The 18,403-nt window shown below is 46.0% G+C and overlaps 1 protein-coding gene across 1 annotated transcript in view; it reads left to right on the plus strand.

The window, feature by feature from the left end:
* Positions 1 to 400: 400 nt before the first annotated feature.
* Positions 401 to 18,403, plus strand: part of LOC135816975 (uncharacterized) — a 30,015-nt gene continuing 12,012 nt past the window's right edge. The window contains exons 1-7 of the mRNA XM_065330079.1: positions 401 to 1,350; positions 3,055 to 3,636; positions 4,654 to 4,797; positions 6,023 to 6,163; positions 9,847 to 9,999; positions 11,283 to 11,420; positions 12,371 to 12,511. Coding sequence (XP_065186151.1) covers positions 448 to 1,350; positions 3,055 to 3,636; positions 4,654 to 4,797; positions 6,023 to 6,163; positions 9,847 to 9,999; positions 11,283 to 11,420; positions 12,371 to 12,511 — 2,202 coding nt within the window. The 5' untranslated portion in view covers positions 401 to 447. The remainder of the gene's footprint in view (positions 1,351 to 3,054; positions 3,637 to 4,653; positions 4,798 to 6,022; positions 6,164 to 9,846; positions 10,000 to 11,282; positions 11,421 to 12,370; positions 12,512 to 18,403) is intronic.

Raw genomic sequence — 18,403 nt, forward strand, 5'->3', positions numbered from 1 at the left:
TCGCCACTCGCCAGTCAGTTTGTGGTCGACCGCCCAGCTAGCCAGGCAGACTGTAGCTGTCCACGATCCATGACAGCTTCATTTTTATGCGGTACTGCACTGGGTAGATCTACTGGAGGATTGCTTTCCGAAATGCTTACGAACGGGGAGTTTTCGGCACGCGGCTGCGCCGTTTGCGGTACCGGTGGCCGATTGCGATCAAAACGTTCACCAACTGTTGAGGCGAGAGACAGCTAGCTCTTCATGTCTGCACCTGTACATGATATTGTATTTGTAGACTGCAAACAGGGAGGTGAGAACGGGAATGCATACCCCAGTGCGGAACGGGACTAAACTTCAGTCTGTAGTCTACGTCTAACGCCATAACAAGGTGCTGAACACTCGCAGACACAATCAAACACACAGTTGCGAGAGCAAGACGATTGTGTGTTACACTATTATAATGCAATGGCAAGGTTCAACTTTGAGACTCAGCTCCAAGAGATACTTGGTGTCCCAGACTCAATTTGGCTGGGATGCGTCCAAGTTGACCTGAACAAACCCGAGATAGGCCGTGGCTCGGATGCCACTGTGTATACAAGTGAGTTGGAGGGTCTCCCTGTTGCTGTGAAGGTCTTACATAGTATTTTACTCCAACAGGGCAATGTCGGGCGTGCAGCTCTTCTGCAGCGATTCGGCACTGAGTGCCTAGTCATGCGGCGACTGCAGCATGAAAGAATTGTGCGACTGCTCGGGATCGGCATTGCTCCCAATCAATCTCCGTGTATAGTGGTAGAACTGATGGCCGGTTCGCTTGGTGATCAAATTGGAGTTGTTCCAAGAGAGCCATTCGCGCAAAGCCTTCAGTATCTTGTCGACACGGCGGAAGGTTTGCGCTTTCTACACGGCAAGAACATTTTGCATCGCGATTTGAAACCCCACAACATCTTGATCACGGCAGGGAGAGCCAAGATAGCTGATGTAGGTTTGGCCCGCTCTCTTCACGGTGGTCAAGGTGCAGACTTGACAACTCTGACACGGTGCCCCGGTACGCCTTATTATATGCCGCCAGAGAGCCTGCAAGTGGGCACAACATACGACGAAAAACTGGATGTGTTTTCTCTAGGAGTGGTGATGCTATCGCTGCTTGTGGGACGACCGCCTTCCCCAACCGAAGCTACTGTTCTGCTGGAGAATGGAACGCGGAGATCAGTTCCGGAGGGTCGCCGACGCAAAGCAGATCTGGATCGACTGGGCTCGGATCACCCACTACATTCTCTAATCGTGTCGTGTCTGCATGATGATCCTGGATCTAGACCAACATCAGCTGATGTTCACATGCACTTACTGCAGATCTCACTTCCCTCTATGGTAAGGATGTATTCACATAGTATAACATGACTTTGTACTCACTGTGCTGTACTGTTAGCATACAGCCTAGCTGGGTATACATGCAATGTGTACATGTAAATGGGAAATACTGGCTGATGCATGCCTGAATGGTGCAGCTAACAGAGCATACATTAGACCTGGCTTTGCCTAAGTACACACTCATACTCTCAGAGCGCGTTCGAATTGTCACTCTTTGACTTTTCCAGGAGATTCGTTTTTCTGAAGAGGTGGGCCTTATTGGCCTCTTCAGAAAAACGAACTCCTCGAAACTCCACAACCTCATCCGATGGGAGGGGTAGATTAGTTGCGAAGAGTTCACGTCACGTAGTACGTGGAGATGGTCGATCTGATCGGACGTCATCATCGCCAAGACAATTCGACTGAAAAACTCTAAAATGAAAGAAACCGTTCTAATGGGACAACTCAATTAATCTCTTTTTAAAATTTGTTCGAACAGTTAAATGAAGACAATTCGAACGCCCCCTAAGTCTTAGCTGGCTGTGCAGCATGTCATTATATTACACATGATAAGGGTGCTGATATATCAGTGGAGGCGGCGCACCCTGTCTGGACTGTTACACTTCAACAAGGCAAAACACTGACGTGTGCAAGATGATTGTATTGAAAATCACATGGTGGCTGGTGACTGGCTGTTCCCATGACATCAGCCATGTGACGTGTACATAGATGTAGGAGTAGAGTGCATCTGCAGTGCATGTATGCATAGTGTAGCCCAGTGAAATTATGTAATCAACTGGGGGGGGGGGGGGGGTGTTATAGATTTGCATAGGTCCCTTATCCAGAATGGTAACATGAAAACATAAAGTAGTGGATCAGAGCCATAAGGGGTCGTCCGTGATAAAAAAATTAAAAACCCCGTCCTCATACAAAAGGGGTTGGGTGGTCAGGAGTGCTGGCAGAATTTAATTTTTAGATTTTTCCGAACCCAATTTTCATAAACCTTTTTTTACTTCAGTGACTTTCATACAGTTGTTGCACTGGCTTTGCAGTGTACTGACTGTACTCGTAATGTCGCAAACACCAGTATGATGAACATGTAGTTGTAGGACGTGCATGGCCGTTGGTAGACCTACTAAAACTAAAACAAACAAAAACCAGAAACAAAACAAACTAGTACAGTAGCTACTAGTACAATATACCTGACACAGGTGCAGTCAGTGACCCTGGGGTCAGGAGTTCTTTTTTTACAGCTGGGCATTGGGATAAATCAAAATATTAATGGAAAAGATGGGGTGGGTGGGTTAGAGACAATTTTGCATGAGGACGGATTTTTTAATTTTTCGATAATTACGGACGAGACTCCTAAATCCATAATAGCAATGACCAGTTAGTACTACTCAATATACAGAGATTTCTGCACCACTCCGTCAATTTTGAATTCTTCCTTGCAAAATAATTGAATGCTCTCTTTCTGATTTGTGAAATTGTCTCGTTGTACTACACACCACGGGATTTTTGTGTTTTCTAAGATCCATAGGTAGAAATGCTTCAATTGGGTGCACGCAGAGCATAATAATCCATAGTGTGGGTGTGTATGTGTGTGTGTGTGTGTGTGTATGCGTATGCATGTGTGTGTTTGTGTGTGAATACAATCATGTGTGTGTGTGCGTGTGTGTATGTGTGTGTGCGTGGATGGTGTTATTTTTTTACGTGTCTCTCTAGTCCGCAGATCGCTATTTGAGCCAGTTTGCAGACATTCTGACTCAACTCCAAACGATCTCCACACAACAGCAGGCAATGATCACCCGAGTGACTGCTGTGGAAAAGAAAGTGAACGGCATGGATGCATTGAGGGAGAGAATTTCTACCGTCGTCACTAACCTCAGTGCCCACTCCTCGACTCTCGCTTCACTCAACTCCAACGACGTGGATACACGCTTGGCTGCAGTGGATTCACGCTTTGCTGCAGTGGATTCACGCTCGGCTGCAGTGGACTTACGCATTGCTGCCCTGGAGTCACGTGCCTCCAGACAGTCTTCTAGTGCCAGTACTCAACGTCTGACGGCAACTACCTCACACAACCGTGACTCCATTCCCCAGTCCTCTCCATCACCACGCAGTGCATCTTCTGCAACACCACCGATGATGTCATCCAGCGCTTCCTCAGCTCAAACACCGGTGAGAGTCCCCAGACAAGGGTCAGCCTCAGATCAGTCTACCTCGCCCAGAAACACATTGTCAGCATCACCATCCGCAGCATCATCATCAGCAGCATCAGTAGTAGCTACATCTCCACCACAGAAGGTTGGTCTACTTTTTAAAGGCTTACTTTTACAAGTACAAGTTTATGCGACGGTGTATTAAATTTCTCCTACAGTCTGTTACCCTGCATGACTGGGTGTATAGTGGTACGTGTATGACGTCATCATGTATTAGTTGAGTATAGTTTACATACACACAACACTGGTGTGTGTTCAAGTCAGAGTTTCAATATGCAGGGCAAAACCATGAGTATATAATTATGACTAGTTATGCTACAAATGATATTAGTTTAGTCCTTTCCTTCGTTCGTTTTGCTGCCGACTCCATTGTGTTTGCATCAATGTTGAGTTGTGGTCATTGTAGCGCTTGAAACTGCTTTGTCATGGACATTCCGGAGGATTGATAGCGCTGCCCATTCTTATCAATTTTCGTAGGGTTGCATGGTCAAAAATGTGTTCCCCGCCTTAGGGTGATGTATATCCCATCATCTACTCCTTATACGAAACATGAGGCCAATGAAAATTAGGAAATCGAAGTATGAAGTGTATGACCACACAGCCAGGTTTGACATCACAAATTTCTCCCTCTACAGTGTCTGCTCCAGTGCCGGGTGAGCCGTGTAATCCACCCGGTTGGGCGGCGCTTGGACCCGGTTGAAAATATAGTACCGGGTCACCTGTGACCCGGTTGATACTTTACACTTTCGAACTTTGAAAGAACTGACTACATGGCTTGTAAGTGTCAGATACTTCTTCTTCTTTCGTACTTTTCTAATTCCTGTCCTGAGTGACCTCTCTTTTCTAAATGCGGCTTATCCATTCGCCTTTATATCATTGGGCCTAGTTCCCGTTTATTGTCCGAATTAAAATAAACCAACCAGTTAAAGCATGTCACTCGGCTGGTGAGACAGCGCCAGGTACATGTGTACCCGGCTCCGACCCGGTTGAAATGGTTGCGCCAGGTACACGTGTACCCGGCTGTCCTACAATCCTAGAGCAGACACTGCTCTATGGTCCTAGTGTTGATTGGTGTTGTTCTTACTGCTCTCCTGTATTGCAGCGTGATTACACACAGATCCGCAAATCAAGGTACTCATTTGGTAGTGAGGGCAGCGGGAGAGATCAGTTTAACTGCCCTTCGGGACTAGCATCCAACAAAGCTGGTGACCTGATCATCTGTGACGCCAATAACCACAGAATAAAGGTAACTGAACTCACAGTACATTGCTATCTGGCAACTACAGTGTATATGTAGATGTCACTCTGATGGATGACCTGCTCAGGAGGGTCTGTGTGTGCATTTGTAGAATTGAAAAATAAGGATCCCAATTGGTCAGGTTGAAGATGCTCAAGACTGTCTGAAACAGTAGTAGACAATCCCTTGGATGAATTCTTCAAAATTCTAAATTTTACGTTATTGCACCATCCAGTTAACTTGTAAGCCCAGTGAACACAAGAGCTGAGAAGTTGATATAAGCAGAATGTCATTTCTCTTGCAGATCAGTTTTCTAAACCATCAAACTGGAGAAAGGTGATCATTGTACATCACAAAATACTTAGAATGCCAATGACATCCCCACACCTAAATGTTTTCTTGGCCGAGCCATTCCAATTTCACATCACCACCGCAACGAGGACATTTCCATTGTGATATTGATATCTCAGACCCTGAAGGCAGCTGCTTTGCTCCAACAGAGTTCATCAGTGCTGGTTGGTGATAGTGGATGATCCGGGTGAAGAGATAATGTTATAATAGGGTAAAACAGTCGCAAATGTGCGCTTTCTACATCGAAGTGTGGCATGCCATAGGACACTGAGGCTTTAGGTGATAACAGATAGTGCAAGTGTGCGTTACTGGGACATGCTTTCAGGTCGTCTGCAGTACTAGAATTGGTACAAAATCAACAAACAAAGAGAGGTGCTACTAGTAGCCAATACCCACTCAAACATACGAGTGCTGAATATCCAAACAGTGCACACTTGTATTGTCACATCTGTTAAACCTTCGGTTATCACCTAACCCCTTTTTTTGCCAGGGCATGCCACACTAGAGAGAAAGTGTGAAGGTGTGAAAGTTTTCCCCTATACAACATCAATCACTCATTATATCTTGATCAACCATTATCAACAACCTCCACTGATGAGCTCTGTCACCATGTTGGACCAAAAAGCTATCTGGAGGGTCTGAAAAGTCAATATCTCAACTAAATTGTGCCAGCTGTGGTGGTGATGTGCAAGTGGAATGGGCCGGCCGACAGCGCATTGGGTGTGTACGTGTGACTGACATTTTTGGACGAGCTTTTCGCTAGATTCACACTATAGAACTGCAACCAAATGTTTACTACATGTATGTTTGGATCTGGGCTATGTATGGGTGCATGGTTGTGTTAACATTTGTAAATTGTATTCCTTTTTGTCAATACACTTAGATACACGGTGTTGATGGCCAGTTCAAGCAGACGATTGGTCGGGAGGGTACAAACTGTGGAGAGTTCAACTTCCCATCAGCTGTGCATGTAACAGATGATGAACGAGTGATCATTGCTGATGAAAACAACCACCGACTACAGGTATGGTCTTGGTGTTCCAATCATGTTGTAAGGATTACATGTAAACAGTAGCCTCTTTTACGTGCAAAATTGATCAACAATGCAGTAAAGCCAGCTGCTCAGAAAAACTTCAAAAAGGCCCAGAGACACAAAAGAGACAACCGGCACACGGTAGGGGAGGGGGGGGGGGGCGTCCGTAAATTCATGTACATGTATCTACTTAGAGACGTCTAATAGGCGTTTCGTTCTTAACCCACCCACCCCCAGCAAGGCCCCCCCCCCCAAATGCAGATAATACCACTCATAATAAACACCATGCTATGAACACATATACAGTATAGTCGACTCCACTTATAACGAACTCGCATATTAACGAATTTCGTGATATAGCTAACCCTTGTCCTTGTCCCTGTTTGAAACCATACAAAATTTGACCCTTTATAGCGAAGTTACAGCAGCGTTTTCGTTTATAACGAACCAAATCTTGTAGGGTCACATGTACATGTAATGCAAGTGCACCTAAGTCATACTGTCATGGTCTACATGTGCACCTGAACCTGAAACCAAGCCCAAGGATCCTGTTTCACACCTACAAGTCTGCTGGTAGCTGCCTGTCACTGCATGCAAGCGCATGTTTCTGGGAGTACAGCGTATGGCTGTGTATGTGTCCCTGTCTACTCTGCTGTGATGCGTGTAGTGCAGTGTAGTGCATCTCAACGCCTACCTGTACTAGCTGTAGCAGTGCTACATCATGTACATGAACACACGCGGTATGGTATGCATGCACTCAGATCTCTGAAATGTATCTTTTAGAAACGCCTTGTTGGCGAACCCACCACAAACGCCTGTTAGACTTCTCTAAGTAAATACATGTGTTTACAGACGACCCCTGAGTAATCAACAACATACAATTACACATACATGTACATTTTACACAAACTATGTTTTCAATGGATACCCACATTATAACCCATACAGAAGTAAATACCTCTTTGTAATACAATTTTATTGAAATGGTTTTCTTGCTGCAATGATGAGCACTTACTAACTAATGGCTCATGTTGCGAGCAAAACCTGTATTTGTTGTGCAGCATCACTGTTATTTCACACACACTCTCTCCTCTTCATACATTGGTCCACACATGTTAACACCCAAACACACACTTACACTAACATACAGTCACACACGCTCAACCACCCAACCACAGAATACACACTCAAAAACGTGTGCAAATACAACAATCCACTCAAGTGCACATAGAACTACACACACATACGCGCATGCACGCACGCACGCACGCACACAAACACACACACACACACGCACATACAAACACACACTCTAAACTTGTGACATTTCATGACCAGAGGCGATAAAAGGCTTATAGAGCAGATAACAGGTATAGGTCACAGGATTGAGCTACATTGCAAGGAGATAGAAATGTGTTGCTCCTCCAGACATGTGTGGCAAGCAAGATAGCAGAATTTGGAGAAGAATCCTGAACGAAACAATGAAGCAGGGTGTCGTGATTGTTGGTGATGTCAGTCAGTACGGAGAACCCCAATTCATGACCGTCTTAAACCACTTCATTCTGCCATCAGCCGTCTCAGACCGACAGAAGATGGGGATGTCCTTAGCCGCAGTTTGAGGTCATGAGCAGCTGCATCCCATCACCTGTTTTTTTTTTTTACTTGGAGCACATCCAAACAGGTACATTGTATTGGGCAGCTGTCCAAACAGGAGTTGATTTGAAATCTGGGAGGTGTGGCATTCTGGCAAGGTGACCTAGCCCCTCAGGGCAATGCTGGCCAAAAACATGTTGAAATGCTTGGTTTCAAGGTCTGCTTTCAGCGGAGTCCAGCACTCAGTACTATACACTAGGATGGAGGCTATACAGGAAAAGTTTAGATGTCATTTGGTGCACAGGGACAGGTTTTGTGCACAAAAACACATCACAGTTCACAAAGGTATTGTGTGCTTCAACATTGCACCGGCGCAATTCTCTTTTAGCGAATAAACCGGTGTAGCAACAGAACCAAGGTAGAGAGGAATAGGGGCAAATCCTCTGTTGCCTTCCCTTTCACAACAACAATGTCGCCGATGTCAGATAGTGTGATGTTCCTATCAGCCACAAGGAATTTTTATCTTATCGACATTGATATTTAAGGCCAAAGAAACAGACACATCCGGCAACGTGCACAGCCCCCCCCCCCACAAAAAAACACACACCTGAACACACATGCACACTCACACACACACACACACACACACACACACAAACACACACACATACACACACAATTGACCATTGACCATTTGACGCCCATCGCCGGAGGCGATGATAGCGATGCTACAGCAGAAGCCATAGCAGCTTGTGCTGGGGGGACACACACACGCATGCGCGCACGCACGCACGCACACACACACCAGGGTCGGATCCAGGATTTTCCAAGGGGTTTCAATTTTTCCCACCCTACCCACAATGACGAAATGATGAGTCATTGATGACATAAAATGTTGAGCCACCTCCACCATTACACTGCGCTCTTTAGCCGACTAGACCCTCCTGCACACAACCATCCCCATTGCGAGGATTTTTCCGTAGACGATATTAAAAAATATAGACCAAACTGCTATTATATAGGGGGTTTCCGCATACAAAACTGGCATAGCTGAGGTGATAACGCGGGAAAAGGAAAGTGTGAAGTACTGTTGACGCGCATTGGACATGCATGCAGCGTCGGTGTAATGGTGGAGGTGACTCAACATTTTCTTTAATGACCGAGAGCTCTGTCGCACCCTGTAATAATATGATACGTGCGCCGTTAGCGTCAGAGCAAGAAGAGGACAAGACGAGTCAAGGGACAATCCGGAGGACGCAATACCATACGACCAACTGTTTGTTTCAACCAGCGTTATTGTACCGTCGACACGGTTCTGACGACGATATACTGGGCGAATGCTGCGGGGCTTCCCAGCGTTTCAGCGGCAGTGGGTGATGGGCAGATAACAAGGTAGCTGGCGGACAACATCGGTGGCATGAAGCCTAGTGACTGCCAAGCGTCTTGGCGCGACGGGCGAGCAGTACAGTGTCATGCCCCAGGGGCTGCTGTGGCTGTCGACGTCGGCGGGTCGTGAGGTGCGTTCTCAGGCCTTCATGGCGCTCGGACAACTGCAATACTAGTGGGTTCGTTCGAACCCCCCCCCCCCTGGATCCACCCCTGCACACACACACGCACACCCCCCCCCCCCCACACACACACCTGAACACCCCCCCCCCCCCACACACACACACACACGTACGAATATACTACTTTGAAGTAGCCTTACACGAGTGTTTCTTTCTACACTTTGTCATGTATAATCACCACCTCGTTTACTAGCCTTTTTACTTAGTTTTATCACATTCATCAGCAACTCTTATGTGTCTGTTGTATCACCACGTGACTACTTAACCTTTGTTTATTGGCCGCTTACCCTTATTTACGTAAATTCCACTGATGACCGGAGCAGAGAATCGATTCTGGAATTACACACCCGTTTTAACTCTAAACATGTTCACTTCCATGGTAATGCCTGTGGCACTAGCACTGCTTATAGCGTGAATTAACCTTTTGTCTCCTCGAAAACTGGTCCAAAGAATTTATTTTCCATTTCTAAATCATCTTGATTTCTCCTGTCCATCTCCATGCCCCCTCTGCAGATCACTGACAAGGACTTCTCCGAGTTCAGCACCATAGGAAGGCGTGGATCAGGAATTGGCGAGTTCGATTTCCCAACTGGTGTTGTCCAAGTGAACCACAGCGCACTGGGCCAGTGCCTTGCTGTGACGGACTCATGGAACCATCGGGTTCAGGTAATAACCAGACAGTACACACTGTACATGTACAGTTGTATTGTGTAAAATCCCTCTCCTACCCACTAACAGTGTACTGTGCTATACATAAAGATAGAACTAGCCTATATCACTGTTCAGCATCAAGTTGTGGGACTTTTTTCAATCATGTAACAGCAGATCAATCATATACTCTTAACACAGTACAATCCCAGTTGATAATTTTAGGATGGAAGTCGATTGTTACATTATTATGCATTGGCAAGCGTGCATGTGTGTGTGTGTGTGTGTGTTGGGAGGGGGAGGGGGGGGGGGGAGGAGGAGTGCATGTTTGATGGGTATGTCAGCTAGTTCTGTTGGTGGGTACTCTAAAGCCCGATTGTGACTGCGTGTGTTGCCATCTACTATACATGTATTACAGTATTACGTTCACTGGGGAGGGGGGGGGGGGGTAAGTACTGTCAACCCCTTTTCTGCACCATGTCCTAAACCACTCACACATGTGTGGTGAGCCTATAAGTGGAATAATTTCCCCGAAGTCCATCCAGAGTTAGTCGATTTCAGTATAAGTTATCTGCCGTTGGATGGATCGATAGCCAATCCATCATCTCAAGATGCCTTTGTATCCCTTGCCCTTCAAGCTTTGGAAATGAGCATGTAAAAGGACAAGCGCATTGGTATGCAGGTTGGGAGCATTGGTGTGACGTGGGTGGGTGGAGCCGTTTGAGTGTGGGTGGGCGGGTCCATTTGGCTTGTGTTTGTGTGTGGGGGCTTGAGGGTGTGTACACGATTGTGTGTGTGGGTGTGTGTGTTTGTGCGTGTGCACTGTGTGTATGTGCGAGCATGTGTGTGTGCGCGTGTGTGTGTGTGTGTGTGTGTGTGTGTGTGTGTGTTTGTGCATGTGTGTGTGTGCGTGGGTAGTGTGTGTGTGTGTGTGTGTGTGTGTGTAGTGTAGTGTGTGCGTGTATGTGCAAGCATTGGTGTGTGTATATGTGTGTTTGTGTGCATGTGCGTTTGTGGACGTGAGCGTGTGTATGTATGAATATGCATGTGGGTTCCATTGGCATACCGGTACATCACTACATGTTTGTGTTTTAGAAAGCTTCATAAAGCTCTGTCATAGCCCAGCCACCAAATCTAGTTGTAAGTTGTGTGCAAATGAATTACATATCTCACAGGTTTACACACACACTTGAGAGGAATCAAAAGCGTTTCTGCTGTAACTCTGAGTTTCACGGTTTTAATCGATCATCAGACAACAACTCACAGGTGTATATTCTTCTATGTACACTGGTACTGTACAGGTTGTGCCATGCAGTGGTGAGACAGAATATGCATTTGGAACAGAAGGTAGTGGTCAAGGCCAATTTCAATACCCAAGCGGCATCACAGTGTACCACAACAGGTTGTTAATTGCAGACGAGGACAACCATCGCATCCAGGTATGTTTTCATGTAAATCTGGCAAAAACGTCAACAATTACGGCGAATACGACGACAACCACAATGACAACGACGGCAACATTGATGATGACGACAGAGACGACAGCGACAACAACAACAATAACAACAACAACAACAACAACAACAACAACAACAACAACAACAACAACAACAACAACAACAACAACAACAACAACAACAACAACAGCAGCAGCAGCAGCAGCAGCAGCAGCAGCAGCAGCAGCAGCAACAACAACAACAACAACAACAACAACAACAACAACAACAACAACAACAACAACAACAACAACAACAACAACAACAACAACAACAACAACAACAACAACAACAACAACAACAACAACAACAACAACGCCAACAACTACTTCTACTACTCAAACTACTACAGCAGCAGCAGCAGCAGCAACAGCAGCAGCAATGGAAGCAGTAGCAAGTTCAGCTTCATATTTTTGGGACAGGTCTTTGTATGAGCATGAGACTTTACTGGTATTGACAACCCATCTATCGGAATATACACTAGACAGGGTCGGGCAGGAAAATGTTCATCCAATCAGAAATGAATGTGTACGTCATGCAAGTGCATGTTGGCCATGTTCGCCTGTTACTTGTCCTTTTCAGTGGAAGAGTGTATAGGCTGATGTGAAGTTAGACTCTTAAACATCATGTCTATACATCATGTCACAAACCAAACAGTGTCTGTGCTACAATAAATACATACATAGTAATCAAATTTTGGTGCCAGGTCCATGTTTTACCTCAGGTTTTGAGTTTTTACAGTTGCACACCAGTAACCTTATCATCACTAGTCATAATGATAGTAGCTATGCACTGTGTGTTGGAGTATTATTCTTACACTCCTGTTATATCTATACTCTTGCTGTCACCACAGTGGTGTGTGTGAATGTTTAATTTTTTTATTCCTGCAAAAGGTGATGACCGTCGATGGAGAGTATATCACTTCGTTCGGGTCTCAGGGCAGCGCTTTTGGGCAGCTGTGCCAACCGCATGATGTCACTACAGATGCCTACGGCAATGTTCTAGTCACAGATGATGGCAATGGGCGTGTTATGGTAAGGGAGAGCTTGTTGTCCTGTTCTTCTTTCTAAATACCTACAGGCAGAGAGTAGTACCCAGTACATATACAACAGTGGAGCATGGTCAGTTTGTTGCTAGTCTGTGATTCATGGTCAGTACAATCATCAGACAACACTGATATGAAAACAGAAAGTGATGTACACTGCATGCACAGAGTACAAGTAAAGCAAGAGTACATTAGCTCTTACAGTTCAAAAAACAAGGGTACATTCTACTCTTACACTATTTTCTTGTATAAAAGTGTGTCTCACATGTAAGCTTGCAATGAATACTAGTACTAGCATGATTTGCAAAATGGTACCTCTGGCACATATGCTTTAGGGTTTACCTAGTGTACATGCATACTCAGACTGTGTGGAGTGCTGAATGTCTGGAGAACAGAGCAAGGAATACAGTGGACACACATCAATGCTACAACCAAGTCTTGAATGTGCTGTGGCTGTGTTCTTACTGTATGCTTGGCTTGCATGTTGACATTTGGAGAAATGCCTAATCAGTTTAAGTAGAATTTAAGTACTTGTATAGGAGTATGCCTTCGAAGCCCATTTATACAGTGAAACCAATCTAACACGACCACTCAAGGGACCTTCAAAATGTGGTTTCTATTACCAGATGGTCGCCTTATCCGGGGTCAATTGACTGGAAATAGTATCATTTGGTCCAGGTTGCAGTGGTCTTCTAGGACAGGTGGTCACCTTATCCGAGTGACCACCTTGACAGGTTTTACTGTACTTGAAATATACGTGCCATGTTGTGGTGGATTCAGTTTATGCAAGTGTAAGAGGACGTTGTTTGAGGTAACGTTACTGAATCTCTGACCGAAACCGTCTCCATGTTGCTGGTTTGATGCATATTTATCTTTCAATGAATGTAAACATACTTCAGAAGTAGCAAAGTGGTTTACACACCTAGCAGTAATACATCCAAAGAGAAGCCGGTGTGCCTTATACTACGATGGTCAAATCAACAGTAGTAAATGAGAAAGATGTTTCTATTTGGTGCCAAATGATTCAGATGGCTCAGATGGGGCTTTTTATTCCAGTGCGGCTTATACTCCAGTGCGGCTTATACTCCAGTGTGGCTTATACTCCAGTGTGGCTTATACTCCAGTGTTGCCTACACTCTAGTGCAGCTTATATTCCAGTGTGGCTTATACTCCAGTGTGGCTTATACTCCAATGCGGCTTATACTCCAGTGTGGCTTTTACTCCAGTGTGGCTTATACTCCAGTGTGGCTTATACTCCAGTGTGGCTTGTACTCCAGTGTGGCTTATACTCCAGTGTGGCTTATACTCCAGTGTGGCTTATACTCCAGTGTGGCTTATACTCCAGTGTGGCTTATACTCCAGTGTGGCTTATACTCCAGTGTGGCTTTTACTCCAGTGTGGCTTATACTCCAGTGTGGCTTACACTCCAGTGTGGCTTATACTCCAGTGTGGCTTATACTCCAGTGTGGCTTGTACTCCAGTGTGGCTTATACTCCAGTGTGGCTTATACTCCAGTGTGGCTTGTACTCCAGTGTGGCTTATACTCCAGTGTGGCTTATACTCCAGTGTGGCTTATACTCCAGTGTGGCTTACACTCCAGTGTGGCTTATACTCCAGTGTGACTTATACTCCAGTGTGGCTTATACTCCAGTGTGGCTTGTACTCCAGTGTGGCGTATACTCCAGGGTGGCTTATACTCCAGTGTGGCTTATACTCCAGTGCGGCTTATACTCCAATGCGGCTTATACTCCAGTGTGGCTTTTACTCCAGTGTGGCTTATACTCCAGTGTGGCTTATACTCCAGTGTGGCTTGTACTCCAGTGTGGCTTATACTCCAGTGCGGCTTATACTCCAATGCGGCTTATACTCCAGTGTGGCTTTTACTCCAGTGTGGCTTATACTCCAGTGTGGCTTATACTCCAGTGTGGCTTGTACTCCAGTGTGGCTTTTACTCCAGTGTGGCTTATACTCCAGTGTGGCTTATACTCCAGTGTGGCTTATACTCCAGTGTGGCTTGTACTCCAGTGTGGCTTATACTCCAGTGTGGCTTATACTCCAGTGTGGCTTATACTCCAGTGTGGCTTATACTCCAGTGTGGCTTATACTCCAGTGTGGCTTGTACTCCAGTGTGGCGTATACTCCAGGGTGGCTTACACTCAAGTGTGGCTTATACTCCAGTGCGGCTTATACCCCAGTGTGGCTTATACTCCAGTGTGGCTTGTACTCCAGTGTGGCTTATACTCCAGTGTGGCTTATACTCCAGTGCGGCTTATACCCCAGTGTGGCTTATACTCCAGTGTGGCTTATACTCCAGTGTGGCTTTTACTCCAGTGTGGCTTATACCCCAGTGTGGCTTACACTCCAGTGTGGCTTATACTCCAGTGTGGCTTATACTCCTGTGTGGCTTGTACTCCAGTGTGGCTTATACTCCAGTGTGGCTTATACTCCAGTGTGGCTTGTACTCCAGTGTGGCTTATACTCCAGTGTGGCTTATACTCCAGTGTGGCTTAAACTCCAGTGTGGCTTATACTCGAGTGTGACTTATACTCCAGTGTGGCTTATACTCCAGTGCGGCTTATACCCCAGTGTGGCTTGTACTCCAGTGTGGCTTATACTCCAGTGTGGCTTATACTCCAGTGTGGCTTGTACTCCAGTGTGGCTTATACCCCAGTGTGGCTTATACTCCAGTGTGGCTTGTACTCCAGTGTGGCTTATACTCCAGTGTGGCTTTTACTCCAGTGTGGCTTCTACTCCAGTGTGGCTTATACTCCAGTGTGGCTTGTACTCCAGTGTGGCTTATACTCCAGTGTGGCTTATACTCCAGTGTGGCGTATACTCCAGTGTGGCTTATACTCCAGTGTGGCTTATACTCCAGTGTGGCTTTTACTCCAGTGTGGCTTATACTCCAGTGTGGCTTATACTCCAGTGTGGCTTGTACTCCAGTGTGGCTTATACTCCAGTGTGGCTTATACTCCAGTGTGGCTTATACTCCAGTGTGGCTTATACTCCAGTGTGGCTTATACTCCAGTGTGGCTTGTACTCCAGTGTGGCGTATACTCCAGGGTGGCTTACACTCAAGTGTGGCTTATACTCCAGTGCGGCTTATACCCCAGTGTGGCTTATACTCCAGTGTGGCTTGTACTCCAGTGTGGCTTATACTCCAGTGTGGCTTATACTCCAGTGCGGCTTATACCCCAGTGTGGCTTATACTCCAGTGTGGCTTATACTCCAGTGTGGCTTTTACTCCAGTGTGGCTTATACCCCAGTGTGGCTTACACTCCAGTGTGGCTTATACTCCAGTGTGGCTTATACTCCTGTGTGGCTTGTACTCCAGTGTGGCTTATACTCCAGTGTGGCTTTTACTCCAGTGTGGCTTATACCCCAGTGTGGCTTACACTCCAGTGTGGCTTATACTCCAGTGTGGCTTATACTCCAGTGTGGCTTGTACTCCAGTGTGGCTTATACTCCAGTGTGGCTTATACTCCAGTGTGGCTTAAACTCCAGTGTGGCTTATACTCCAGTGTGACTTATACTCCAGTGTGGCTTATACTCCAGTGCGGCTTATACCCCAGTGTGGCTTGTACTCCAGTGTGGCTTATACCCCAGTGTGGCTTATACTCCAGTGTGGCTTGTACTCCAGTGTGGCTTATACCCCAGTGTGGCTTATACTCCAGTGTGGCTTTTACTCCAGTGTGGCTTATACTCCAGTGTGGCTTTTACTCCAGTGTGGCTTCTACTCCAGTGTGGCTTATACTCCAGTGTGGCTTGTACTCCAGTGTTGCTTATACTCCAGTGTGGCTTATACTCCAGTGTGGCTTATACTCCAGTGTGGCTTATACTCCAGTGTGGCTTATACTCCAGTGTGGCTTTTACTCCAGTGTGGCTTATACTCCATTGTGGCTTACACTCCAGTGTGGCTTATACTCCAGTGTGGCTTATACTCCAGTGTGGCTTGTACTCCAGTGTGGCTTATACTCCAGTGTGGCTTATACTCCAGTGTGGCTTGTACTCCAGTGTGGCTTATACTTCAGTGTGGCTTATACTCCAGTGTGGCTTGTACTCCAGTGTGGCTTATACTCCAGTGTGGCTTATACTCCAGTGCGGCTTATACCCCAGTGTGGCTTATACTCCAGTGTGGCTTGTACTCCAGTGTGGCTTATACTCCAGTGTGGCTTATACTCCAGTGTGGCTTATACTCCAGTGCGGCTTATACCCCAGTGCGGCTTATACCCCAGTGTGGCTTACACTCCAGTGTGGCTTGTACTCCGTGTGGCTTATACTCCAGTGTGGCTTTTACTCCAGTGTGGGTTATACTCCAGTGTGGCTTATACTCCAGTGTGGCTTGTACTCCAGTGTGGCTTATACTCCAGTGTGGCTTATACTCCAGTGTGGCTTATACTCCAGTGTGGCTTATACTCCAGTGTGGCTTATACTCCAGTGTGGCTTTTACTCCAGTGTGGCTTATACTCCATTGTGGCTTACACTCCAGTGTGGCTTATACTCCAGTGTGGCTTATACTCCAGTGTGGCTTGTACTCCAGTGTGGCTTATACTCCAGTGTGGCTTATACTCCAGTGTGGCTTGTACTCCAGTGTGGCTTATACTTCAGTGTGGCTTATACTTCGGTGTGGCTTATACTCCAGTGTGACTTATACTCCAGTGTGGCTCATACTCCAGTGTGGCTTGTACTCCAGTGTGGCGTATACTCCAGGGTGGCTCACACTCCAGTGTGGTTTATACTCCAGTGCGGCTTATACCCCAGTGTGGCTTATACCCCAGTGTGGCTTGTACTCCAGTGTGGCTTATACTCCAGTGTGGCTTATACTCCAGTGCGGCTTATACCCCAGTGCGGCTTATACCCCAGTGTGGCTTGTACTCCAGTGTGGCTTATACTCCAGTGTGGCTTATACTCTAGTGTGGTTTATACTCCAGTGTGGATTATACCCCAGTGTGGCTTATATTCCAGTGTGGTTTAACCATGCTAACCCATACCTTCCTTGATACCATCATCCATACATGAATTGCTGATCATTCATGGACCCGCCATACATCATCCATACATCAGCCATACATCAGCCATACATCACCCATGCATCACCATGCATCACCATGCATCAACCATCTATAATATGTGTTATTCATGTACGCTCACCAGTGTTGTCCATGTTCTCTGCAGGTATATGCCGCAGAAACATACACACCACTGGCTGAGTTTGGAAAAAGAGAGCTGGACGGCCCGGCAGGAATCTGCGTGACAAGTGAGGGCTTAGTAGCTGTTTCCTGTTTTGGAAGCCAGAAGATTTTTGTGTATTGAAGGTTTCTTGTTAGACACCTGTCATCAGTCACCTGCTCACACTTTTGTATGCATCATAACATAAATGACCATAGCTACTCCCTTCCCCCTCCCCCCCCCCCACACACACACACATAAACACAACCCCTTAGTTGTACATCCTTATAATTGTCAGTTGCCTTTTCTACACTTCTCGCTGAGAATTTAGTTTTCCTCCACTCATCCGCTGCCTTGCTTGGTGACGTGTTCTATCTTACAGTACTCTCACATAAACTGAACACATCTCACGTATTTTATTCCACAGTACTTCGATTTCTTTAATGGATTAGGTAGATGCTGCAACAGTTATTCCACACCAGTTATTCTTAGGTAGCTTCTGGTTCCCGGTGTTTATTCCCCCGGTTATCTCAGAAAAGAACGTTTGCAATTGCTAGAATACAAATCTGTCCAGTGGTGGATATATTTTTGCATTGGTCCTTTCTTCTTCATTTTAATCCTTGGCTCTCCATCTGAGTTCAATTATACATTATATGTAGGCTGTAATAGTGCTCAATTTTTTAATATACTTGTTGGATTGTTTTCTCGCAGA

Source organism: Sycon ciliatum, chromosome 5, assembly GCF_964019385.1.
Source record: "Sycon ciliatum chromosome 5, ocSycCili1.1, whole genome shotgun sequence".
Lineage (NCBI taxonomy): Eukaryota > Metazoa > Porifera > Calcarea > Leucosolenida > Sycettidae > Sycon > Sycon ciliatum.